General features: G+C 51.4%; 1 protein-coding gene across 9 annotated transcripts in view; it reads right to left on the minus strand.

The window, feature by feature from the left end:
• Nucleotides 1-24887, minus strand: part of KCNAB2 (potassium voltage-gated channel subfamily A regulatory beta subunit 2) — a 96249-nt gene that overhangs the window by 23988 nt on the left and 47374 nt on the right. For all 9 annotated transcript variants that reach the window (XM_019976770.2, XM_070768321.1, XM_019976767.2 and 6 more), the window contains 2 exons: nt 5316-5359; nt 4450-4487 (listed from right to left, as the gene is read on the minus strand). In XM_019976770.2, coding sequence (XP_019832329.1) covers nt 4450-4487; nt 5316-5359 — 82 coding nt within the window. The remainder of the gene's footprint in view (nt 1-4449; nt 4488-5315; nt 5360-24887) is intronic.

Here is a 24887-nt window from a genome sequence, read left to right on the forward strand (position 1 = left end):
GCACACTCTAGAGCCCATGCTCCACAACAAGATAAACCACTGCAATGAGAAGCCCGCATGCACAGCAACAAAGAGTCAGCATAGCCAAAAACAAATACATAAATAAATAAAATTAAAAACCAAATTACTCTGATTATTCAGTTTTTTTTTTGTTTTTTTTTTTAAGGATATGCTTAGGATCTGTGATCTGTCCCACTCTCCAGACAGACAGCAGCCCAAGGGCAGGGACCTGGCCTTGGGCAGGTGCTCAGACAGCATGAGCAGACAGAGGAAGAAAGATCTGAAGACAATCCTAATTACACCCAGGACAGTGCCTTTGGGTGACTGTGAACAGAAAGAGAATGGGGGAATCTGGGAATTATCAGGGCTGATTTTTGGTCTGCTATGATTTTGGTGCAATTTCTTTTCCAGATTTTTCTAAGTAAATGCTTTCCTATGGTATTGGAGAAGACTCTTCAGAGTCCCTTGGATTGCAAGGAGATTAAACCAGTCAATCTTAAAGGAAATCAACCCTGAATATTCATTGGAAGGACTGATGCTGAAGCTGAAGCTCCGATACTTTGGCCACCTGATGCGAACAGCCAACTCTTGGAAAAGACTGCAATGCTGGGAAAGATTGAGGGGAGGAGGAGAAGTGGGTGACAGAGGAGGAGATGGTTGGATGGCATCACTGACTCAATGGACATGAGTTTTAGCAAACCCTAGGAGATGGTGAAGGACAGGGAAGCCTGGTGTGCGCAGTCCATGGGATTGCAAAGAGTCAGACATGACTTAGCGACTGAACAACAATCATATGGTTTTTCCCTGCAACACTGCAACTGTGGCATACAGACAGCTGTCTCTACTGTCTTCTGTGCTGTTTCATCATGGTCCTGTCTCCATGCCAGTCATCAAACATGGCTTCTAAAGACTTTCTCTCTGTGGGTGCATCCTGTTTTGTGTAATGGAGTTTCTGTTTTGTGACTTTCAGTTATTTCCAATGTCAGAGTCTCAGAGGCTGGAGGCAGAAGGAACTTTGGAAGACAAGTGGGCCACCTCCCTATCACCCCCTCTAGGGGACAGCGTCCTGCCCCAGATCTGGGAGGGGATGCTGGTTCTGAGGCAAGGAGCCCAGGTGGGGTCCCCTTGCATGGCTCTCCAGGTGTGACCTTGGGCACCTGCTCAGTCTGGAGGTTCTGCTTCTTCAGAATGGGATAACAGCACCCACCTCTCTGAGTTGATAGAGGATTGAGAGCCATAATAAATGTAAAGTTCTCAGCCACTATTTGTATTAAATTTTTATTGCCCAGGCTGCTTGGAACATGGGCCCGAGGGGGCATTTTCTACCTGAACAGCTGTGTAAGATCACAGAAAGGGCATTGAACTAGAGTTTGGAAACCTGATTCTGTCCAGGGCAGCTCTGGCACTTTGCCATGTGATGTGAGGTCTACTAACACCAAGTGCTTCCTGCCTCCCTGCCTGACCCATGGAAGTCCCCTTCCCTGGGACAACAACCCACAGATATTTGCAGATGCTGCTGTGACCCCAAAGGATGGCTGACAGCAATCCTTTTCTGTAAAGAGGCTGAGGGTAAATATTTCAGGCTTTTCAGACCAGATGGTCTCTGTGGCAACTATTCCACTCTGCCCTCACAGCCTGAAAGCAGCCACAGACAATATGTAAATGAACTGACGTGGCTGCCTGCCGAAAAAACTTTATTTACAAAAATGGCTGTGGAATCCATAGAGGTAGAGAGTGGATAAGAGGTGACCAGGGACTGGGGGCTTTTGGCTTACTGGGCGCAGAGTTTCTGCTTGGGGTGATGAAAAATGCTGGAAATAGAACACGGTGATGGTTGCATGGCAAAGTTGATGTTAATACCTGTTTACTTCAAGATAACTGTATACTTAATAAATGTATACTTCAAAAATGGTTAACATGGCACATTTTACATTATGCTTATTTTAACTACAGGAAAAGTGATTAAAATGGCAAATTTTACGTTTCATATATTTAAGAAGAAAGGAAAAACAAAAAATAAAAAGAAATCAGGCTGGGGACCAGCTTTGGCCCCGGGGCCATCAGATTAGATCAGATCAGATCAGTCGCTCAGTCGTGTCCGACTCTTTGCGACCCCATGAATCGCAGCACGCCAGGCCTCCCTGTCCATCACCAACTCCCTGGGGCCATCACTTACTAATATTTTCCAAGTCCAGCCAGGACACACCCCTCTGCCACAGTAAATCCACTGGTTCCTCATTTCTGGGTCTCCCTGGCATCTGGGCACAGTGTCTTGTACACAGGAAGTAACTCTAAAAACAGAACTCTGTTTCTGAGTTCCACAGCACGCTGAATGCCTTCCTTTGGACGTGAACTTAGTAAGGGACACAGTGTTCCAGGTGGGCTCACGCAGCTGGAGTGCCCAGTGGGCCTGGGGCCGCACATGTGTTTCTCTGCAGCCCAGATGGTCTTTGCTTTGTCTCCTTGCAGCACTAACCCCGCTGGCTCAGACCAGGCAGTCAGCTGAAGAATAAAATCCAGGCATTCTTCATGTGAACCACAGCAAGGTGGGCCCCTTAGTCTTGATGTATTGATTTTTTGGGACACTAACTGTAGGATTTAATACAAAAATTCTGCTTGCTCTTTTGTTCAGTCATTTTCACCTGTCAGGGCCTTTTAGAACCCTGAATCTGTCATCTGTTGTATCCACCGTCCTTCCAGCTTTGTGTCATTTGCAAATGACTTCCAATGTCTTCATATGTGTCACTATGTCCCTGATGGGGACACGGGGGAGGCCGGAGCCAGCTGTGGCTGTCATTGGATCATTAATCAATACTCTTTGGCTGCGATGGATCTGTTGCTGAAGAAGTCACCTAATTGGATGGTTACCATCCGACCACTTCTTTGTATCTTTCCCACAAGGACATCACACACAGTGTAGCTAATAATGCCATTCAGAAATGAAGCCACATCCTTGACAGAATTCTTCCACATCGAAAGGGAGGCAGGGGAATCAGACTCAATTTATTTAGGGTAAAGCACATGGACTCCAGGGCTCCGACCTTCTAAGTACTTGGAACCAATCTGGTGGCTGAAGTGGAACAATTGCCTGGACCTTGAAGACTGCCAACTTTACCCTGAGATAGCTCAGACCTAGAGCCTCAGAGCAGGGGCGAATATCAACAATTCTGTAACAGCTACGGTCACAGAAGGAACCAGAATGCAAATGAAATGCATCTAGATGGTGACAGAAGCCAAGCTTTCCCTTCGAAAAGTAACTAAGCAATCATAGCTAAAGGTCTCAAGTGAACTAATTTATATTTTTAAGGGCTTCCCAGGTGGCACAGTGGCAAAAAACCCGCCTGCCAATGCAGGAGACGCAAGAGACACGGGTTCAATCCCTGGGTTGGGAAGATCCCCTGGAGGAGGGCATGGCAACCCACTCCAGTATTCCTGCCTGGAGAATCCCACGGACAGAGGAGACTGGTGGGCTACAGTCTACAGGGTCTCAGAGAGTCGGACATGACTGAGTACCTATTCATTTTTTAAATGCAACCTTCCCAACAGTAAGCAGGGTGGATATGAAGGCAGACAGCATCTCATGCAGAGGTTCTGAGCTCTCTGAGCAAATACCATCGTTCTCACTTCCAAGATACTCATTTCCTACCCAGAAGTGCATATCAGCCTGGGAATCATCATCCTCTTCAGGACAGACACTGGCCATGCTGCATCCCAGGGTGGGGAGAGAAGCCCCAGCAGGTCCATCCCGTGGCAGTGTGTCCCACGAAAGCTGGCTCTGGGGCATGCGCAGTTAGCAGCTCAGTCAAACATTCATCTGCTTGGTCTTCAGTTTGTAGCAAATTTGCAAATCTACATTCTAATTTTTTTTAAATTTGGCTCTGCTGGGTCTTAGTTATAGCACGCAAGACCTTTGATCTTCATGGCAGCATGCAAGATCTTTAGTTGTGGCATGTGGGTTCTAGTTTCCCGACCAGGGATCGAACCCAGGCCCTCTGCATTGGGAACGGGGAGTCTTAGCCACTGGACCACCAGGGAAGTCCCTCAATCTGCATTCTAAATGCTCTTGACAGACATTTACTGAAGTTTCAAAGCCACGTGGGCATCCACTGTAGCAGCAGCAGAGATCGCTTAGGGCTTGATGATTCGGAAAGTGAGCTCTCTTGGAATTCTCCTAATTGTGGGGCGGGTGTCACACAGATGAGAAACCTGAGTTTCTGGGACTTTAAAGGATCTGCTGAAGTCTCAAGGCACCCAGCTGCTGGGTGTTAGCACCACTGCCTGGCTCACCCTTTCTGCTGTCCCCCAGGGCACCCTGGAGAGACAGAAGGAGGGAGCCATGGAGGCCGCCCTGAGCGCCGACCACCTGGTACATTTGGAAGACTTTACCACGTGCTCGGGGTGCTGGTGGCCCTCCCTGGGGCCTGGGGGAATGAGCGAGCCCCATCTCACCTCGTCAGTGATCTGGCCTCCGAAGGTCACCCATGTTCCTAGAAGGAGAGACACGGGCTGAAGTCAGAGAATGCCCCCAGGGATGCTAGTTCTCCCCAGGGTGCTTAGACCTCGGGTAGCAGGACATGGCGGTGGGGGGAGAAGGCAGCCATGGGCCACCTTGCTGCTCTGTGAGAGCGTGTGCTGGGCATGTGTGGACATCTGGCCTTTGGGGCAAGTCTCTGTCTCTTGGGGTCAAGGAACCAAGGGGACAGTAAGCGCCCAGAGCAGGCAGCTGGCTGGCGGGCTGTGATGGGTTTGTTGGGGCTTTTGCCACTGCAACTCCTATTCCGGGGACACCCTGTGGGCAGCGGGGCCAGGGCTGTCTCTTTGAAGATGCGCTGGTCTGACAGCCGTGTCCTCACGCTCGCTGGGTGGTGTGTATGTGTATGTATATGTGTGTGTGGGTGGGTGGATGTACGTGTGCCTTGTGAGGTGGAGAGACAGCATGTTCTCGGAACAGAGGTCATATCTGGCAAAAGGAAAAAAAGGGCAAAATCCAACTGCTCTTCATGAGGGACCCTGTTATGTAAGGAAAGAAGGTGCTGGCTTCAGGGACAGGGGGCTTCCTTGGTTCTCTGCTGCTGGGCAGGGGGCTGTGTGTGTAGAGTGCCCTGGTGTTCACGAAGGCTGGATCTCTGTCCCCCTCCTGTCCTAGGCCCCTCCCCCATGGCCTCCTGGTTGCCATGGCAACCAAGCCTCTCCTTCCCCCACAATCCTGGCTCTGGATGCAGCTCCCTCCCCTCACCCCCAGAGGTGAGCCCTTCAGCCTTCCCACCGCCCTTGTTCCCGTGGTCACCATGGCACCAAGAGGCCCCCACACTCACCGAGCCCCAGGCAGGAGACCCGCAGGCCCGACTTGCCCAGGTTCCTGGAAGACAAACGTGGTGTGAGTTTTCAGCAGCTCAGGGCAGGACCCATTGTTTTCACTGCCCAGTCTCCCGAACCCCCCATGCATGTCATTTAAGGCTCTGAAGGCCAGGGGTCCTTTGGAGAGAAGCCTGCTGCTCACCCACCCTGGGGTAAAGGGCCAACTGTCCCCCACATGCCAGGGCACGGCCATATTGCTGGGCCAGGCCATGCTCTGACCACCGCAGGGCCCCGAAGCCACCGTGGGGAGAAAACATGGAACGGGCCGGGCCCCGAGTTGTTTCATGGGCTGAAATAAGACTGGTTCAGGCCTTGCGGCCCCGCTCTCGTAAGAAGCTTCTCTTTGCATTTCTTTAGTGTCACGTTTGTGTTTTGTGTATCTTCATTTCCCCTCTTTGTGGAGTACAGGACAAGTTAGTCCCACATCCCTTGGGCCATGTGGCCCCCGGCCCTGTCTCTATGCAGGAGGAATGGGGGGAGATGAGAGCTCCACTGAGGGGGGCCCATGCCCACAGCAGGCCTGACCCCCAGCCAGAGCCACAGAGGAGGGCGAGAGCTAGACTGACTCCTGGCGGCACACGTCCTGGTCAGGATTAGTGGCCATAGCTGCGCGGACTGCCCGGGGCCCCACCACAGGCCTACTTAGTGCCTGCCAGATGGGGTCTGTCCCAGGTCCATGGGGACCAGCTGCAGGCTGTCATTAATGCCCTCAGGGGGTCACGGAGGGCAGCAGTGCCCTGCTGAGGCCTGGGCTTCCTGTCCGGCCTGGCCCATCCCTCCTGCCAAGGCTGGCTGGGCTGGAGCCTGCCAGACAGCAGCGGGCAGGGTGGCCCTGTCACCGATTCCCCAAAAGCTCAGGGCAGCAGGCAATCCCCTTTTTCTGATATTCTGTTTTACAGAAGAGCACCTTGGGGAGGAAGTTGGATTCCACCCAGACTTTGAGAACACGCTCCCCACCCCAGTGGTGGCCCTCATTCCAGCCCTTTATGGAAGTCGCCAGATGGTGAGGTTGACAAGTGGCAGGGTGCGAGTCCACCTCCCTCCTGAGACATCTCGGTCCTGGGACCAGCCCGAGCTGTGATACCCCACGGGTGGGAAGCGAGAGAGCTGTGAGAGATGCACAGGGTGGACCCCAGCCTCCTTTCCCAGGGCCCTTGGATGTTTCTAACTTCAGTGGGTGCTGTGTCCTGTTTTTCTACCCCACGTGGGTGGTCCCCTGGGAAGCAGGTATGGGGCTAGCCTGACCCTCCCCTCTCTGACCTTCTGCAGCCTCAGTTTCCCCAGTTACAAGATCCCTGGACCCTGCCCACATCACAGCTGGTTGTTGATCGGGGGTGGATAGAATAAACTTGTAAGCAGTTTGATAACAGTTTGTCACCAAATATTAGTAGTTCTAAATTGTCCAGCTTTCTCGTTACGTTTCCATTAAAATCAGCCCAGCCACTGGCCCACTGTTCCTACAGGATATGCTGGTAGTTTTCCTAAATGAGGACATAATAGCAGCTGTTTTCTTTTCCAGGGAGGGGAGTGGATCGGCAGTGGCTACAGGCAGTGGCTACAGGCAGAGGCTCAGAAGCTGTAAATCAAGCCCTGATTCGACCTTCCTGGCTGTATGCTTGCCCCTGCGTGTATCATGTAACCACCTGAAGCCTCAGTGAGCTCATCTACAGATTGGGCTTGCGATGCTGCTTCTCTCAGGGGATTGCTGTGAGGATGAAATGGGATAACATGTGCCTGGGCAAAGGGACGCAGAACACTGACTCTGCAGGAGTCTCATTTTCAAGAGAGCACAGAACTGGGGTAGGGTGGGGTGGGAGGGGGTGGACCGCAGCCTTTTCCTTATTCGAGAAACAATGTATAAATCTAATAGGCTTTAAATGTTACCATGTTAAAAAGGGAACTCAAGTTTCCCCCCACCTTTTTTTTTTTTTACCCTATAAATCAATGAAATAATCTACTAATGCCCTCAGCATTGCTTGCACATTCCAACCCAGAGCCACTTGGTTTATGAACTTAGAAAGAGGCGCGATTCATAACTCTGTGAGGTGACAGATGTTAACTAAACCGATGGTGGTGATCACATCGCAACAGGTAAATGTATCAAGTCATCACATTGTAACTTAAACTTATACAATGTTATGGGTCAATTATATCTCCAAAAACAAGGAAAAAATACTTGGAATATTCTTGATTTGCTTCTGACTTGAGAGGAGAGATCTGAAATACAGTATGCATGAAATTCAAGAGCTGATGAGTCGAACACATTCTTTAAACGTTTTCTTATATAGTTTAAATCATGCTTGAATTGATGTTGCTTGCTAAGTAGAAAGTGAACTTGTGTTTTGTTATGTATAAAGAAATAGGAATTAAAAAGGAATTAAAGAAAGAAAGAAAAGCACAATGACATCACTTATAGACCCTGCATCAGGCCAGTTCTTTTTAGTAGGTTAGCTAGTTTATCTCACACATACTTGTGTGAGATACTTGTGGTGAGAAACATACTTGTGGTGAGAAATTAGAAAGCTGCTTAGGAGTGGTCTGATAACAAAGCATCAGGGACTAAAAGTTCTAATCAGTGGTCTTAACCATTTTGGGTCATAAACCCCTTTGAGAAGCCCCTTCCCTGGAAATGAGCACAGTCATGAAAACCTTTAGAACCTTGTTTGTGATGCCTGGGTGTTTGAAGACTTGGGCACCTGATCTGGATAAATCCAGGTGCTGGGAGGGAGACTGAGCAGCCCGCCTCTCTAGAACCACCCCCAGGCATGATAGTGGAGGAGCGATTTCCCGGCCAGGCTCTGCAGAAGGTGAAGTTTTAGGCCTGTCCTCCCGCAACTGCCCTTCATCAGCGTGCAACCAAGTGCCGGCACTTACAGCTTGTTCAGGGGCTGGGCGGCTTTAGCAGCAGACAGGTGAGGACCCAGGACAGCAGGCTGAGCCCACCTGTGTCTGTGGCTGAAGAGAGGCGACCGCCCTTGCCCATCAGAAGGGGCTCCGAGTTTCCTCCGAGTGCTTGGTGATGCAGCTGTGGCTCCACCCACCGCCCACAGGAATAATTTAGCAAAACTAGGACACGGCGCCATGCTGCAATTACCCCGCTCAACTTGTTTCCCTGTTAAAATGATGGTATTAGTTCTGCCATCCGCTGCCAGGCCTCCGGAGGAGGAATGAGAAAGGACAGGGTATCTCCGGGCTGGAAGTTTTATAAATATGGCAGCTTGGTGAGGGTGGGGGCAGCCTAACAGCACAGCCTCGTGTGGACCTGGGCTGGAGACACGCTGCCACTCAAAACTTTCTACATGGGGAAATCATTTCCTACAGGTTTTCTTCCCCTAATTAAAACTCGCCACAGTGATAAAATAGTTGGCTAAATCCCTAAACCCCGATAATGTTAGTCTTTATTAATTTGTCTCCTGTCCCTCCTGTGGTCTGGAAAAATGGCTAATGAGGACTCAGGGATTTAAACTTTGCTGGAGGAAAACAGTGATGTTTATCATGGAGCACCCCCCGTCTCCCACCCCAATGGGCCGCACCCTTGAACACTGCATTTCACATTCTAGGCAATTACACATCCTTTAAAAATAGCTGTTCAGGGCTTTTAACTTCAGCCATCTGGGAGGAGGACAAAAATGTGGTCAGGTGATGGAAAACAACTTGGCCTTGGAGATGGTTTGATGGGCAGGGATGCTGGGGCTTCCTGTCGGCTATCACCCTGTGGGGTATTATCTGTTTACAGCTCTGCCCGCCCCCAGACTCCAGGCTCCCTACGACGGATCTGGGCTACCAGACCTTTGCGATCAGATTGCATCTGGCAGCCACAGGTCCTGGGGGTGTTTGTTGGTGTGAGGTGGGGCTGAGAAGCCCAGGCCTTGGGGCCAGACCCTCAGGATCCAATGCAGGACCCTCTTTTTACTCACAGGTCTTGGTGTCTCCCCTCCTCCACACTGAGCACCTCTATTGCTCAGTGCCAAAGGGGCCCTTTGGCAAGACTGTGGCACCCTGGTGGTACAGGCCACATCACCCTCAGTGCCACTGTGAAGGGCCAGCTCCTTAAGGAGGTGGTCAGTAGCGGGTGGTCCTGGATCAGGCCCCCTGTAGCTCCCACCTGCATGTACCCTGGCTGTGATCCTGGGAGAGTCATCATGGAACAACCCCATCAGGCAGGGACCCCATACTCAGCAGAGCTGTCCGGTGGTTTGGGTTCTGACTTCCATTTCAGCTCTGAGACTGCACACCTACAGGGAAATGAGCCCACCTTCTCCCTCTTACCGCCAGGGCAAGCTTCCCAGGCCCTGCCACCTGTAAGGACAGGTGGGGTCCCCCAGGATGGAAAGCTGGGGCTGGGGTCTCAGATTCTGAACCCTCTGGCCCAGCGAGCACCTCCCTATGCTGCCTGTCTCACCTTCAGTGCTTCCAGCATGTCACACACACACATACACAGGCATGCATACACACAGATACACATACACACAGGTACACACACACTGGTACACACACACAGAAATGCATACACAGCTGTAGATATACAGAGATCCACACACAGATGCACACACACAGATCGATACACACAGGTGCACACTCAAGTGCACACACAGAGGCACACACAGGTGCACACATACAGATGCACACATAGATGCACACACACCAATGTACACACAGATCCATACACACCGGTGCAAATACACAGATGCACATACACAGATGTACACACAAGTGCACACACACACAGATCCACACACACTGGTGCACATACAGAGATGTACACACAAAGATCCACACACACAGATGCACATAAACAGATGCACACATAGGTGCACACATAGATACACACACACACACACACACACACACACACGGATGTACACACATAGGTGCACACAGGATTCTTAAGCATTCAGGCTCTTTGATGTCCAATCTTCAATGGATCTTAAGATCTTGGCAGGGAAATCCTGTCAATAGCCACATTTCCTGTGTACATTCTCCTTCATACTTTTAGAAATGGTCTCACTCTTTTGATCTTAGGATTGACTTAAAAGTCTCGGCAGGTAACATGTATCTAAACTAAAAAACAGATTCTGTTTACTCTTAGTTTTTGGTTCCCACTTAATAAAAGATAAACCACCAGAGTTTCTAGAAAAGAAATTGCCCTTACTGAATTGAGAGGATGGGAACAAAAGCTCTGTACCCCAGAGACCCATAAAAGCATGTCAAATGTCCCCAAAGATCCAGGGCAGGAGGGTTACAGGTGGAGATGCAAAAGGCCTTGTTATCTCAGAATTCATCTCGAGGGGCCTGGGACTTATGACACGGGTCCTTCACATGAGGTCCATCTTCTGGGCACTGGTTTAAGGTTTAAGCTAGAGGTTTAAGCCACACAGCTCATTTCTTAGGATCCATTCTTTCAATACTTTCCAAGTTGGTACCAACCAATATCAGCTAGAAACCCATTCTCCTCAAATACAACCAGATTCTTCTGCAGCTTTTTCTGAGGTTGGTGGCCTGTGTGATTTGAGTCTCAGAGAGCAGAGTTGGGAGCCAGGGATCTAACTTAGCTTTTCTGGTTCCTGAAGATGATTTGTGGTAAGAACTACCCTCTCCCTGGAACATCATTCTCAAAGTGCTCAAGGCTCTAAGTACAGAGAAACTCATGAGTAAGAACGGCCAGATTGCACATGCACTAATACATGATGTTTGTTTTTGTCTTCCTGACTCACTTCACTCTGTGTGACACTCTCTAGGTCCATCCATGTCTCTACAAATGACCCAGTTTCATTTGTTTTTATGGCTGAATAATATTCCACTGTTATTTGCAAAGCAGAAACAGAGACACAGATGTGGAGAACAAACATATGGGTGCCAAGGGAGAAAGACGGGTAGAGGAAGTGGGAGATTGGGATTGACATATATACACTATTGATACCACGTATAAAATAGATAACTAAGGAGAACGGAATGTATAGCTCAGAGAACTCTATTTAAGGTGCTGCGGTGACCTAAATGGGAAGTAAATCCAAAAAGGAGGGGACGTATGTATATATAAACTTGATTCGCCTTGCTGTAAACAGAAGAAACCAATATAGCATTGTAAAGCAACTATCCTTCAACAAAAATTAATTAAAAAATTAAAGGAAGGCCAGACCTCTAGCCGGGTGATGCAGGGGTCCAGGGTTCAGACCCAGCCCTCCTTTTGCATCTGGGTGCATCCCACTGGGCATCTGAGCAAGACCCTGGGTAGGGCAAGACGGGATGCAAAGAATGTCAGGAAGGCCCCCCCCCCCGCTGCCGACACTGGCCCTTTGCATGCTCTCTACCAACAGAGTGAGGGCGAGTGCACGCAGAGCACGTGGGGGGCTGGGCCCAAGCAGAGGGACACACAGAAGCCAGGCCCGAGCCCTTAGCAGAGAACTCCAGCCGCTGCCTGTGCTCTGCAGAGCCTGAATCCTGCTGTAGAGGAACCTGGGTCTGGGGTTCGGCTCAGGTCAAGGAGTGGGGGAAGGTTAACTCTACCACGTGGTTCACCCTATATCCCCGACTCTTAAACTGAGGTTTGTCAAGGTGGCTTAGCTGCAAAGACATCAGACCACTCAGTGGGCATTCCTGAGGGCCTGTGTGCCCAGGGGGAGGGCAGGGCACCTGTGGTCATTGTCCTGGGGCTGCCAGGAAGAGGAAGTATCACACAGCGTCTGACATGGAGGGGCTCAGCTCTAGTGACAAACTCCATCCCCTGCCCCCAGGAAGGGAAACAAACAGGCAGAAGGAGAGAAGAGGCATCATCATCCCCCACCACCGATGAGACTGGGGCCTGACCCTGACTTCGATTTTATTTCTCCCCCCACATTCTGCCAAGCCCCCCCAACCCCAGACACCATGGGGAGGGCACCCCTGCCCCACACAGGCCCGCGCACTGCATACCTATACTTCATCCCGGGCTGCTTCACGCTGGCGTCGCCTGCGCTCGGGAGGCTCTGCACCGACAGTTGTCCCAGACTCCGAGCCACCATGGCCACTGCACGGAAGCGGCCTCGGGTGCCCAGGCTGGGGCTGCTGGCCGCTGGCCGGCCCAGCCGGTCCTCGGGGCCCCGGCCCTTGAGGCCGTGCTCCGAGCATACGAAGGACACCTGCATGTCGCCGGCACTCAGCTCCTGACCACGTCCCCTCTCCTTCCGGGCTCCAAGGTCATCTGCCCCTGGAAGCCCCGCTCCGCCTGGGACAAGACTTTATCCCAGAAGCTGAGGGAGCTGCCAGGAGTGAAGATTTCCAAAGGCAATGATGTAGAAAAAGCCCATGTGGTCTCAGACAGAAGGGAGTCAAATTTCCAGAAATGTGCTAGAAAAGATCTGATCAGATAGAACTCAGAAATCCAGGGGTGGGGGGTGATGCCATTTTCTCTCCCTTCTCTGCAGGTCCGTCCTCTGCCCCACCCTGGTCTGGCTCTGCCTGAGCCCCCAGCCCAGCTGTGTCTGGCAGGGCTGGGCTGCCAGTAACTCTCGACCAATGAGCGACACTGCCGTCCTCTGACAGCAGGAGGGGGAGGGAGCGTGCCTCCCATCAGGGTGGCAGCCTGGGGGTTCGGGGAGCAGCTGCTTCTTCAGGCTTCCCCGGGTGTCTCAGAGGGAGCCTGGCTCTGTGCACTGTGGCTGTTGAGACTCCCACCAAGTCAACGAGGTGACTGGCGAGAGGTGCGGGAGGTGCGGTAGGCGTCCGGCGATTCATTATTAATGAAGCGGATGCACAAGCCGCCCGACTGCCCTGGCCGATCCCTGGGAGGCCGGCACCGGTTCTCCAGGCTGACAGCCGCTCAGCCGGGACTGGAAGAGGCATGCACTGCAGCCGGGTGGGCGGCTGAGTGTGCAGGCAGTCGGCCTGGCCAGTTCTGTCCCGTGGTGGTTCTCACCCAAGAAAACAAGGCTGCCACCGGGTTTTGGCATAGGAAGTCAAATCACCAGAGATCTGGAAGAGAGAGGGCCACTCTTTCTGGATGGTAATGACCCAGGTGAAGTGAGGAAAGAGCCCTGCAGTCTCAGAGACCTGAGACACTCCAGCACTCTGCACGGTACTTAGCTTGCAGCTGATGCTCAATAAACACTTTTAGAGTGAATGAATGAATGAACTAAGGAATGAATGAATGGATGGAAGGATGGATGAATGAATGGATGAGTGAATGAACTAAGGAATGAATGAATGAAGATCCTCTGCTTTACCCCAGCCTCCTTTCCCACACTAAGGGGATCAGGATGAAGATGGGAACAAGCTCTTCTGGAACAAGGTTAAGGGGTTCCCTGAAACCCAGAGAGACGCCCCCATTGGCAGGAAGGGCTGGCTTTGCTCTCTGACCCCAAGCTTGCCACTCTTACCCTGCAGGGTGGCCCTCGCCATAGCTGACTTTTAGGTCCCTTTCTGCTCTGTGACTGAGAAGGATGGGAGGCAGGTGGTCAGACTTTGCTGCTAATTCGCTCTATGATCCCAAGCGAGTGTCCTGCCGTCTCTGGACTTCCATTGACAGAATGAGGTGGCTGGCCCGAGGACCACTCTGTCTCTCGGGACCTGGCTCTGCAGGAACCTTACACGCCTTCTGGGTATCTATCCTGGACAGGACTCAGAGAAGAAGCCACCCCAAGATGTTCACAGAGGATGGCTGCACTTGCTCTCAGATCTGGCCCTGCCTTTTTGAGAAGTTAATAATAAAACCTTGCTCCATCCAGTCCCAGCCTCCCTGCTCCCGAGCTGGGCAGCCAGGGGCAAGTGACTCCCTCTCCAAGCCTCAGTGATCTTGTGTCCAGCACAGGAACACCAAGGTGTTCAGATCACAAAAGTGCTCACACTGGGGTCTGGTCCTCAGGAAGCACTCCCACTATCCCTCAGCAGAGAGGAAGGGCTTTCTGGCCATGGAGTTAGGAGAGACCCTTGTGAGAGACTCTCCCCTCCCCCACCAGTAAGCGCATCCTGTTTGTCTTCCCCATGGCCTGACTTGGCAGCGGGAACCGCTCCCCAGGGGGGCACCTGGTCCTGGGGTGAGAGGGAGGGCAGAGCTGGTACCTTTGCCAGGGGGGCCCCGGCAGGTCACAGACGCCACCTGTGGAGGGCAGTAGGGGCCCCTCAGGATTCACAGGCCAGAGCTGCCTTCCTCTTCCACCTGCCCGTGAAAGTTCCACCTGCCTGGCATGGGTCCCTGAGCCCCTTGGGTGACGGGCGATGGGAAGGAGGAAGGGCAGGCTGCAGTGCTGGCCCCTCTGCCAGCTGGGTTCTCCACCAACTGGGCCCTGCACTTGAAGACAATAGACCCTGGCTCTCAGGAAGCCCACACCCCTGCCGAAGAGGCTGCAGGTGGCAAAGACCCTGCCTCTGGCTCCTCCCCAAGCTCGTGGAGCTTATAGTCCACTGCAGGGATGCTCAACACCTGAGCAGGCTGCTAGAGGAGCGTGTTACAAATGCAGATTCCTGGGCCCCAACCACACCTACGGAATCAGCAGCTCTGGGGTTGGACCTGGGAAAACGCATTTCTTTTTCTGATGTGGACCATTTTTAAAGTCTTTATCGAATTTGTTACAATATTGCTTCCATTTTATGTTTTGGTTTTTGGCCCCAAGGCATGTGGGATCTTAGCTCTCCGACCAGGGATTGAACCTGCACCTCCTGCATTGGAAGGTGAAATCTTAACCACTGGACCGCCGGGGCAGTCCTGGGAAGCTGTGTTTTTATCAAGAGATTTGAGTGGTGCTATGCACTGGCCTGGAGGGTGTGGAGATCGCCTACTTCATTCCACCTCCCTCGGTTCTCTGTGCACTGGCAAATCATTGGATCCCACAAGGGACGGCATCTCACTATGGATTCCTCAGGGTTGCTCTTAACCAGATGGTTAAGTGAGATTTAAGTGAGATTCACAAAGACTTAGTCACCACAGTGTGTAAAAGGTCACCCATCTCACCTCCCAATCCAGCAATTCCACTCCTAGGTATGTGCCCAGAGAAATGAAAACAACGCCCACACCAAAACTTGAACACAAATGTCCACAGCAGTATTACTCATCACAACCCCAAAGGCATAGCAATCCAAATGTCTAACAACAGGTAAAATAATGAACGAATAAACAAAATGCAGTCTATATCCACGCAGTAGAATGTTATTCAGCCATAAAAGGATGAAGTACTGATACCCGTTCCAACACGGATGATCCTGGAAAACACCATGCTAAGAGAAAGAAACGAGTCACGTGCATGCTAAGTCACTTCAGTCGTGTCTGACTCTTTGAGACCCTATGCACAGTAGCCCACCAGGCTCCCCTGTCCATGGCATTCTCCAGACAGGAATACTGGAGTGGGTTGCAATTTCCTCCTCCAGGGGATCTTCCCGACCCAAGGATTGAAACTTTGTCTCTTAGGTCTCCTGCATTGGCAGGCGGGTTCTTTAAGGCCACGTACTGTATGATTCCATTCATATGAAATGTTCCGGGGACTTCCCTGGTGGTGCCGTGGTTGGGGATCTGCTTGCCAATGCAGGGCATACGAGTTCGACCCTGGGTCCAGGAAGATCCCTCCTGCCTCGGAGCAGCTAGGCCTGTGTGCCACAACTACTGAGCCTGCACGCTGCAGCTGCTGAGTCAGTCCTGTGTGCCTAGAGCCCGTGCTCCGCTCGGCCATGAGAGAAGCCACCGCAGCGAGACAACCGCGCGCCACAACTACAGGGAGCCTGCACAAAGTACTGAAGACCCAGCGCAGCCCAAATAAAGTTAAAAAAGTTCAGAATAGGCAAATCCATAGAGACAGAAAGCAGATTTGTGACTCTAGGGGGTGAGGGGAGTGGAGAATCAGGGAATGATAGCTATAATGTAGGTATGGGATTTCCTTATTGGGGTGACAAAAATGTTCTAACATTGGTGATTTTTGCACAGTTATATGAATATACTAAAACCATTAAATTGTAAGAGTTGGACATGAATGAATGACAGAACAACAAATGGGTATATGGTGTGTGAATTATATCACAATAGAACTGTTACTGAAAAAAAGTGTCAACGCTTTCAAGACTCTGGGCCTTCACTCTTGCTGTTCCCTATGGGAGTGCCCTTCCTGTTTCTCTGCCTTTGAATTCCCTGTCATCCCCTGGCATCAGCTGAGACAGTACATGCCGTGTGAAGCAGTCTCCCCGCTTCTCAAGCACCAGTAAACCTTCCTTCCTCTGGGTGTCAGACCTCAGCCTCCCCAGTGATACCAGAGGCCTGGGGACCACACAGGAGGCACTCTCCCAGGACTCTTGCACCTGGCCCGGTGCAGAGTCCCCAGTCCCCGCTCATCCCTCTGTAATGCATTGTGGGGATGGTGGGAATGGACATCTGACCTCAGAACCCGCCCAGGGAACCCAGGACAAATGTGGCGGGTCCAGCAGAGAACTGCTGAGCGGAGGAGTTGGGCAGGTGGGTTTGTGCAGCTGGAACTTTCCACATGCCTCAGATAGGGGTCACAAACTCTTAATGTACTTAGAAAATCACAAGAAAAGACAAGAGTGGAAAACCAAAAGCATAAGACCTCAACCTGAACTTGCCACAATTAAATGTCACCCCAAAGGGTCTCTCCTTTTAAATGTGTTTTGGTGGAGAAGTGAGTCCCAGACAAGGGCTTGTCGCAGAAACATCGAGTGTGGATGGTTTTGAGCCACAGCAGATTTGGGGTTCTTTTTCTGCCTCTCTAGTACCTGCTGTTGTTAAAGCAGCTGGTTCCTGCCGTGATGAATCAGAGGGGCAGCCACCCCGAGTAAAAGCCCTGTCGTGTCTACAGAATGCCACCAAAGAGAACTTCTTGAAACAGGAGCTTCTGGCGTGGTGCCTGGGATCCACCCCCAACCTGCCCCAGGGGGCTGGGGAGACCCCTGGATCGTGGCACGGCAGCTCTTCCAGAGTGACTGACTCATCTCACCACCTCTCTCCCTCCCTCCCTTCCTTCCCATCTGCCTGATGGCCACACAGAACATGAGCTGGTTCTCCAGGTGCTTCTCTTGGCACCCATGATATTCCCAGACAGTTTCTCTCTCACCAGGAGCCAAGCCTGGAGCTTTGGCTTCCATCACTACCTTATTTAGTCCTCAGGACAATTCTATGAGGAAGTGACTATAGTCTCTGATTTCCAGATGGGGACACTGAGACCTGGGGAGACCACATGACTTGTCCAGAGCTGGGTTCCCCCCAGGACACTCAGTGACATTCCTGCAGGCTTGGGAGTTAAGTCAGCCCTGATGACCGGCGTGGGTTGAAACACGTCCCCCAAAGGGACATGTCCATGTCCTAACTCCTAGCACCCATGAATGTGACCATCTTCAGAAAAAGGACCTTTGTAGATGTCATCACATAAAGAGGAGGTGATTGGGGTGAGCCCTAAATTCAACGATTGCTGTATTTATAAGGAGAGGAGGATTTGGAGACTGACAGAGACACACAGAGGGAAAACAGTCATGTGAAGACAGAGGCAGAGATTGGAGTGATGTGTCTATAGACAAAATCAAGGAAGCACAGACACATTACAGAAAGCAAGCTTATGGTTGCCAGAGGGGAAGGGCTATTGTTGTTCAGTCGCTAAGTCCTGTCTGACTCTTTGTGACCCCATGGACTGCAGCACACCAGGCTTCCCTGTCTTTCACTATCTCCCAGAGTTTGCTCAAACTCATGTCCATTGAGTCAGTGACATCATACAACCATTTCATCCTTTGTCGCCCCTTTCTCCTCCTGACTTCAATCTTTCCCAGCATCAGGGCCTTTTCCAATGAGTTAGCTCTTCCCATCAGGTGGCCAAAGTATTGGAGCTTTGCCTTCAGCATCAGTCCTTCCAATGAATATTCAGGGTTGATTTCATTTAGGATTTTCTGGTTTGATCTCCTTGCAGTCCAGGGGACTTTCAAGAGTCTTCTCCAGCATCACAATTCGAAAGCATCACATCAATTCTTCAGCGCTCAGCTTTCTTTATGGTCCAACTCTCACATCCAGACATGACTACTGGAAAAACCTTAGCTTTGACTATATGGACATTTGTTGGCAAAGTAATGTCTCTGCTTTTTAATATGCTGTCTAGGTTTGTCACAGCTTTTCTTCCAAGGAGAAAATGTTTTTTAATTTCATGGCTGCAGTCACCATTTGCAGTGATTTTGCGAAAATAAAATCTGCCATTGTTTCCACTCCCAACTGAGAGATTGGGATTGACATATACACACTACTATATACAAAAATAGGTAATTAATAAGGGCCTACTATACAGCATAGGGAAGCTACTCAGTACTCTGTAATGACCTATATGGGGAAAGAATCTAGAAGAGACTGGATATGTGCGTGTGTATAACTGATGCATTTTGCTGTAAACCTGAAACTGACACAACATTGTGAAGCAACTAGTTTCCAATTAAAATTATTTAAAGAGCCAAGGTTGGATCTTTCCCGAGAGCCTTCAGAAGAAGTGTGGCCCTGCTGACCCCTGGCTTTTGGACTTCTCGGCTCCAGATCGTGAGAGAATAAAAAGCTGCTGTTCTGAGCTTGTGTGTGTGTGCTGTGTTAGGGTAACCCCAGAACACTGGTAGAGAACTGGCTCAAGGTAGACCTGCCCCACCCATCACCCCAGACTGGTCCACTCACCAATCCTCACCTGTCTTTTCTCCTGCCCCTCTTCCTTCTTCCTACCCATCCTTTAAGACACACTGGCTTCCCAGATTTTTTTAAGGAAGTCTTCCCTGACTGGCCCAGCTTGAAGTGACCGCCTGTGAATAAATGAGCAAGTCTGTTTGATGAGCTTGACCACAAATCAAATACTGTCTGTGATTCCTGTAAGAGGCTAGTGGTAAGAGGCTACACTCTAGAGTGAAAAAATAGCAGGCAGGCAGGACCCTGCACCCTGCCAGAAGCTCATGGCCAAGGCTCATTGCCCAGGGCTCCCTGCCCTCCGGGCCATATCAGAGAGTCTGAGATGCAGCTTCCAGTCCTGATGCCGAGGAAGCAGCAGGAAAGAGACATTTCCAGAAAGAGAATGTTCTGGAAAGTGGGTTAAGACCAAGACTGGGAAACACCATCCAGCCAGTACTTACAGAGGTTTGGACTGCTCTAGGTGCTGAGAACAGACAAAGGTCATGCTGTCAGCGGGATGCAGACACGCAGAAACAAGAGAGGATAGTGGGATTTGAGGGCGACTCACTGGGCATCTGTTTAGACTAAGTGGTGGGGAAAGTCTCTTTGAGGCCAAAGTTGCGCTGATGGGAGGGAGCCGGCCCTGTGAAAACCTGGAGGATGCACCCCCTGGGGGCCACTGATGATGTGCAAGGACTGCGGGATGCAGTGAGCTCCTCTGAGATATGGATGAAAGGCAGGCGCACCCTGAGCAGGAGGAAGAGGAGTACAGGCCAAAATCAGAGGCAGCATGTGCAGGATCCAGTGGGGAGTTTGGGTTCCTTCCTAGGGCCATGTATGGTAGAAGAGGAGCATCTTTGAACCAGGTCCGGTATCCACCTGGCACCATGTGGGCCCGTGATCACAGCTGCTGCCCTGTCTCAGGCCACACATCTGGACCCTCCATCACTGCAGCCAGGTGGACGTGGGAAGGGGGAGCTGACACAGGGACTGTGGAGATTTTAAAATTCAGTGCCTTTTTTTTTTTTAAACAGCAAGAGTTGAGGACAGTTTAAAAAAAAATGAGTGAAGTTAACAAGAAATCTTTTCCCAGCTGCAGGCTCAGTTCAACTGATAATGTGTTGGGGCAGTGGCATGGTGTTCACCTTGCTCCACCAGGCAGCACTTATCTGGAAGCGTTATCTTTTTTATATTAATATTTAAGACCAGGTTTAACAGAGTCCCAGACCAGCCAGGAACATTAACCTTGGAAGGGCATTTATCTGGGATCTTTCATAACTGGTGGCCGTGGTTCTGGAGGCTCTCTTCCCAGTTAACTGAAATTCCCGGGTGCAGCCAGATGAAATCCACCAGATGAAGAAAGGGCCCCACAGTGCGACCACCTCTGGACCATCAGATGCTAAAGGCTCAAGCGGTTTTCTTGTCAACCCTTGCTTGGGAAGCAAGGTTCCCAGTGTGGGTCATCCCCATGGTTAGTCCATCAAGCTTCAGATGCAACACAGACCTTTTCCTTGGAGTGTCAGGCAAATAGGACATTTTCCTAGTACCCACAACCCCAAGCTGTGTTTGAGTCCTAGGGCTGTTGCAAGAGAGTTCATCAAACTGGGGGGCTTTGAGCAACAGAAAGTGGTTCTATCACATCAACAGGGGCCAGAAGGCTGAAATCTGGGTGTGGGCAGGGCAGGGCTCTCTGTAGGCTCCAGGGGAGGGTCTGTTCTGGCCTTGGCCAGCTTCTGGTGACTACAGTCCTTGGCTTGTGGCCACATCACTCTAATTTCTGCCTCCGCCGTTACAAAGCCTCTTCCCTGTGCACCTTCATTGGGCCTCTTATTAGGACACCAGGCATTGGATTTAGGGTCCACCCGACTCCAGTGTAAGCTCATCTAATTACATCTGTACAGACCCTATTTTCAAGTAGCCTCTAGGAATCTGGGTGGATGCAATTTGGAGGGACATAATTCACCCCAGGGTACCCTTCATCACAAATGGTATCTATACGTGAGGGAGCTGGGGTCTCCCAGGAGGAGGACAACCCCCTGGCCTCTTCCCTTGGCCTCCCCCCTACTGCTCTTGTCTTCCTCACTCTGGCCCAAGCCTTCTCTTCTCAAATGTTCCCCTGTCCCCTTGAACTGGAAGGTTCTTGCCCACCACTTCCAGTGGTCCTCCTTTCAGGTGGTTGGGGTCTCAGCTGTCCCTGGCCTCCCTGACTCTCTTAGGCATTTACCTGCTTTTTCTCTGTCACCCCCTCACCAGGATGGAACATCCAACAGGGTGAGAAGGGACCCTGTCTGTCCTGATTATGCAATGTCTGCAAGCTTGTTGCCTGGAGTCAAGTAGGTCCTCAATAAATATTTCTGAATTAATTAAAGGATGCTAAGATTCCAATAATCTGGCCACCTGATGTCAAGATCTGACTCATTGGAAAAGACCCTGAAAGAAAGATTGAGGGTAGAAGGAGAAGAGGGTGACAGAGGATGAGATGGTTGGAAGGCATCACTGATTCAATGGACATGAACTTGGGCAGACTCTGGGAGATAGTGAGGGATATGGAAGCCTGGCGTGCTGCAGTCCATGGGGTCACAGAGTCAGACACGACTTAGCAACTGAACAACAGCCGAACAGTGACAATCAATGACTTGGGTTTCCCAGGTGGCCCAGGGGTAAAGAATCCCCCTGCCAATGCAGGAAATGAAGGTTTGATCCCTGGGTCGGGAAGATCCCCTGGAGAAGGGAATGACAACCCACTCCAGTATTCTTGCCTAGAGAATCCCATGGACAGAGGAGCCTGGTGTGATACAGTCCATAGGGCTGCAGAGTCGGACATAACATAATGACTGAACAGCAACAACAACATCAGTGGATAGCCACCCGCCCCCGCCCCCCGCCACTCAAAAAAAAAAAAAAAAAAAGAAGAAGAAAATTCAGACCCGCATCTCCCTCTTGAGAAATCTCCAACAGAATCAGGAGGTCCTTAGGGCCAGTCTCGCTGACGCTTTGTCCTTTTACATCTGGATTTTTAGAATGCAAAGCCTTAAGAATTCTGCCACCTAATGGACTCAGGGCAGAAGTGCTTTCTATCTTTAAATGACAACCACGTGCTCATGCAATGACCCCTGAAGACCCAAACACTTGTCCGCAGGAGAAAACGTTTCAGCAACAGGGCTGGTCTCTGTTCCACTCTCCAGAGAACAGCCAGATAACCCCTGGGGCCTGTGATAGGTGGAAATCAAATCAAATATAGGACACCCACTTAAATCTGGACTTGAGATAAACAACAAATAACTTCTGGTATAAGTATGTCCTGATTATGGCATAAACTTGTTATTTGCTTGAAATTCAGATTTAACTGGGTGCTCTGTATTTTTTATTTGCTAAATCTGGCAACTGAACACAGACTGATCAGAAGCGGGGAGGGGGCTTCTTCTGGGTGACTGGCTCTGGCCAGGGTTTGTCCCTGGAAGGCACAGGAATAAAGCTGAATATTTGTCATTTATACACTCAGCTGCCAGCTCTGGGGCTCTCTGGCCACTTTCCGAGGCTTTCAGAGGAGAAAGGGTCAGTGCGCTGTCTCAGATGCTGATTCCAACGGCAAGCGAGCTAAACAGAGTGTCCTTCTGAGGTTCCAACGGAATTGAGCCCTACAAGCCCATCCTCCGAGAACCAGGGACACCTAAGCCACTGCCTTTGCTAGTCACAGCTTTAATTATAGTCGCAGCAACCAGTTCAGAGGCCACTTGTTGAAAAACACTTCCCATGGAAAGGACAGCCTGAACCAAGCGCATCTTGGTCCCTAGGACCTCGCACGGTCTGATGCTGCCACGGATTTGTGGGTAGAGAGGATGAATCGACGACTTTCCCCTCATCAGTGTTGCGTGCTCGTGCTCAGTTGCTCAGTCGTGTCCGACTCTTTGAGACCCCATGGACTGTAGCCCGCCAGGCTCCTCTGTCCATGGGATTCTCCAGGCAATAACACTGGAGTGGGGTGTCATTCCCTCCTCCAGGGGATCTTCCTGACCTGGGGATCAAACCCGCATCTATCTCCTGCGACTCTTGCATGCGCGGGAGGATTCTTTACCACTGAGCCACTTGGGGAGCAATTCGTGTTGCTGCCACTGCTGCCGCTAAGTCGCTTCAATTGTGTCCGACTCTGTGCAACCCCATAGACGGCAGCCCACCAGGCTCCCCCGTCCCTGGGATTCTCCAGGCAAGAACACTGGAGTGGGCTGCCAGTTCCTTCTCCAGCAATTCATGTTAGTCAACCCGTAATAATTAACACATCCCAGTGAGAAAGCAAGAAGATGGATGACATAGTAAGTGTACTCTGCTGCAAAGTTTTTTCAAAAAACCACCGTCTCCCCATGGAAGAGACACCAAACACCGCAGTGCTTATCTCTGGAGGAGAGGACCACAGAGACCCTCGTTTTCCCTCTGTTACACATTCCTACACAGTCTGCATTCTGCTTTTGCTTTTGGCCTGCCACGCAGCACGTGGGGTTTCAGTTCCCCAACCAGGGATCAAACCCATGACCCCTGTAGTGGAAGCTCGGAGACTTAACCACTGAACCGCCAAGGGAAGTCCTATGGTCAGCATTCTTAAAACCCCAAAATTTACCCGGGTTGACAACAAAGTGATTACCCCGTTTCCTGGGCTGCACCCCTCTCGCCGCAGCCCTCGCCTTGGCCAGGGGACCTTCTGCCCTCGCCCAGCGCCCTGCCCCGCCCCTTACCGGTACTTCATGCCAGTGCGCCGGGCGGTGCAGCCTTCCAGGGAGAGGCCGTGCATGCGCAGGAAGCTCTCCATGTTCCTGGCCTGGGCGGCCGCCCGCACCTCCCGCAGCCGCTGCAGCTCCAGCGTGTCGGTCTGGCGGACGGGGTGCAGGGCCCAGTCCGAGTGACACCTGCTGCTCACGCTCCTCAGGCTCTCGCTGTACGTCATGGACAACATGGTCCCACCCGGCCCGGGAGCCGCTGCTGTCCGGATGGGAAACGCCCAGTGGTGATGGGTTAGAGAGCCTCCCCCTGCCCCGGGTTTCCCGGGCTGGACGCTGATCCCGGGGGCAGGGGCGGCGGCAGAGACACACCATCCAGCTAGAGCGGCCACCCAGGGGTCCTGGCGCCTGGGGACAGGGCCCGGCCCCAGGATATAAACACCTCCTGATATGAGGTTCTTGGTCCTCAAAACTGCGCTGGCAGGGAACTCTGGCTGAGCCACCCCCTCCGTCCCCTGCACCCACAAGACAAGCCCGTGCGAAGCTGCGTTCTAGGTGGGCAATGTCAAAAGAGCGCTCCAGATGAGAACAGGGCAGGAGCATGCAGACAGCCCGGCCCCCAGGGCGGAGGACTTCACGAAGCCCCCAGGAGTTGTTCCCTGGGTAAAACCAGCTACAGGGCCGACCCAGAAGCAGCGTAAGCACACCTGTCGCTGAAGCAAACTCTCCTGTGATTTTGCCGGGAGTGTCGCGCCCCCGGGGAAGGCCCTACTTCACAGACTGGTGAAGGCAATGCTATCCACACGGGCATTCTCTGCTTGTAGAAAGCGCCATTGCACCAGCGCAGTTCTTTGGGCTCCATGCGCAAATGAATTATGTCACAGTTCAGTTTTTGCAACAGAAAACACTGAGCGGATGCATTTAAGGAGGGAGTGAGGCGGGGTCAGGGGGAGGGAAAAGGTTGGGAAATTACAAAGCTTAAATGTTAAAACCCATTGCTAAATCATCACCTGAAGGGATGATTATACTCAGAAACTAAAAACGTAAGTGTCCATCAATAGGGAAACCGGCTATGTACCTGATGGTCCATCCACAGAATGAAAATCTGTGCAGCCTTCAGGAGTGAGGTGTCTCTGCATGAACTGATAGGCAATGACCCCCAGGAGGCAGAGAGTCAAGAGACTAGGCAAGGGGAACACGTGTGTGCACAGAATGCTGCCCTGTGT

This window comes from Bos indicus, chromosome 16 (genome assembly GCF_029378745.1).
Source record: "Bos indicus isolate NIAB-ARS_2022 breed Sahiwal x Tharparkar chromosome 16, NIAB-ARS_B.indTharparkar_mat_pri_1.0, whole genome shotgun sequence".
Lineage (NCBI taxonomy): Eukaryota > Metazoa > Chordata > Mammalia > Artiodactyla > Bovidae > Bos > Bos indicus.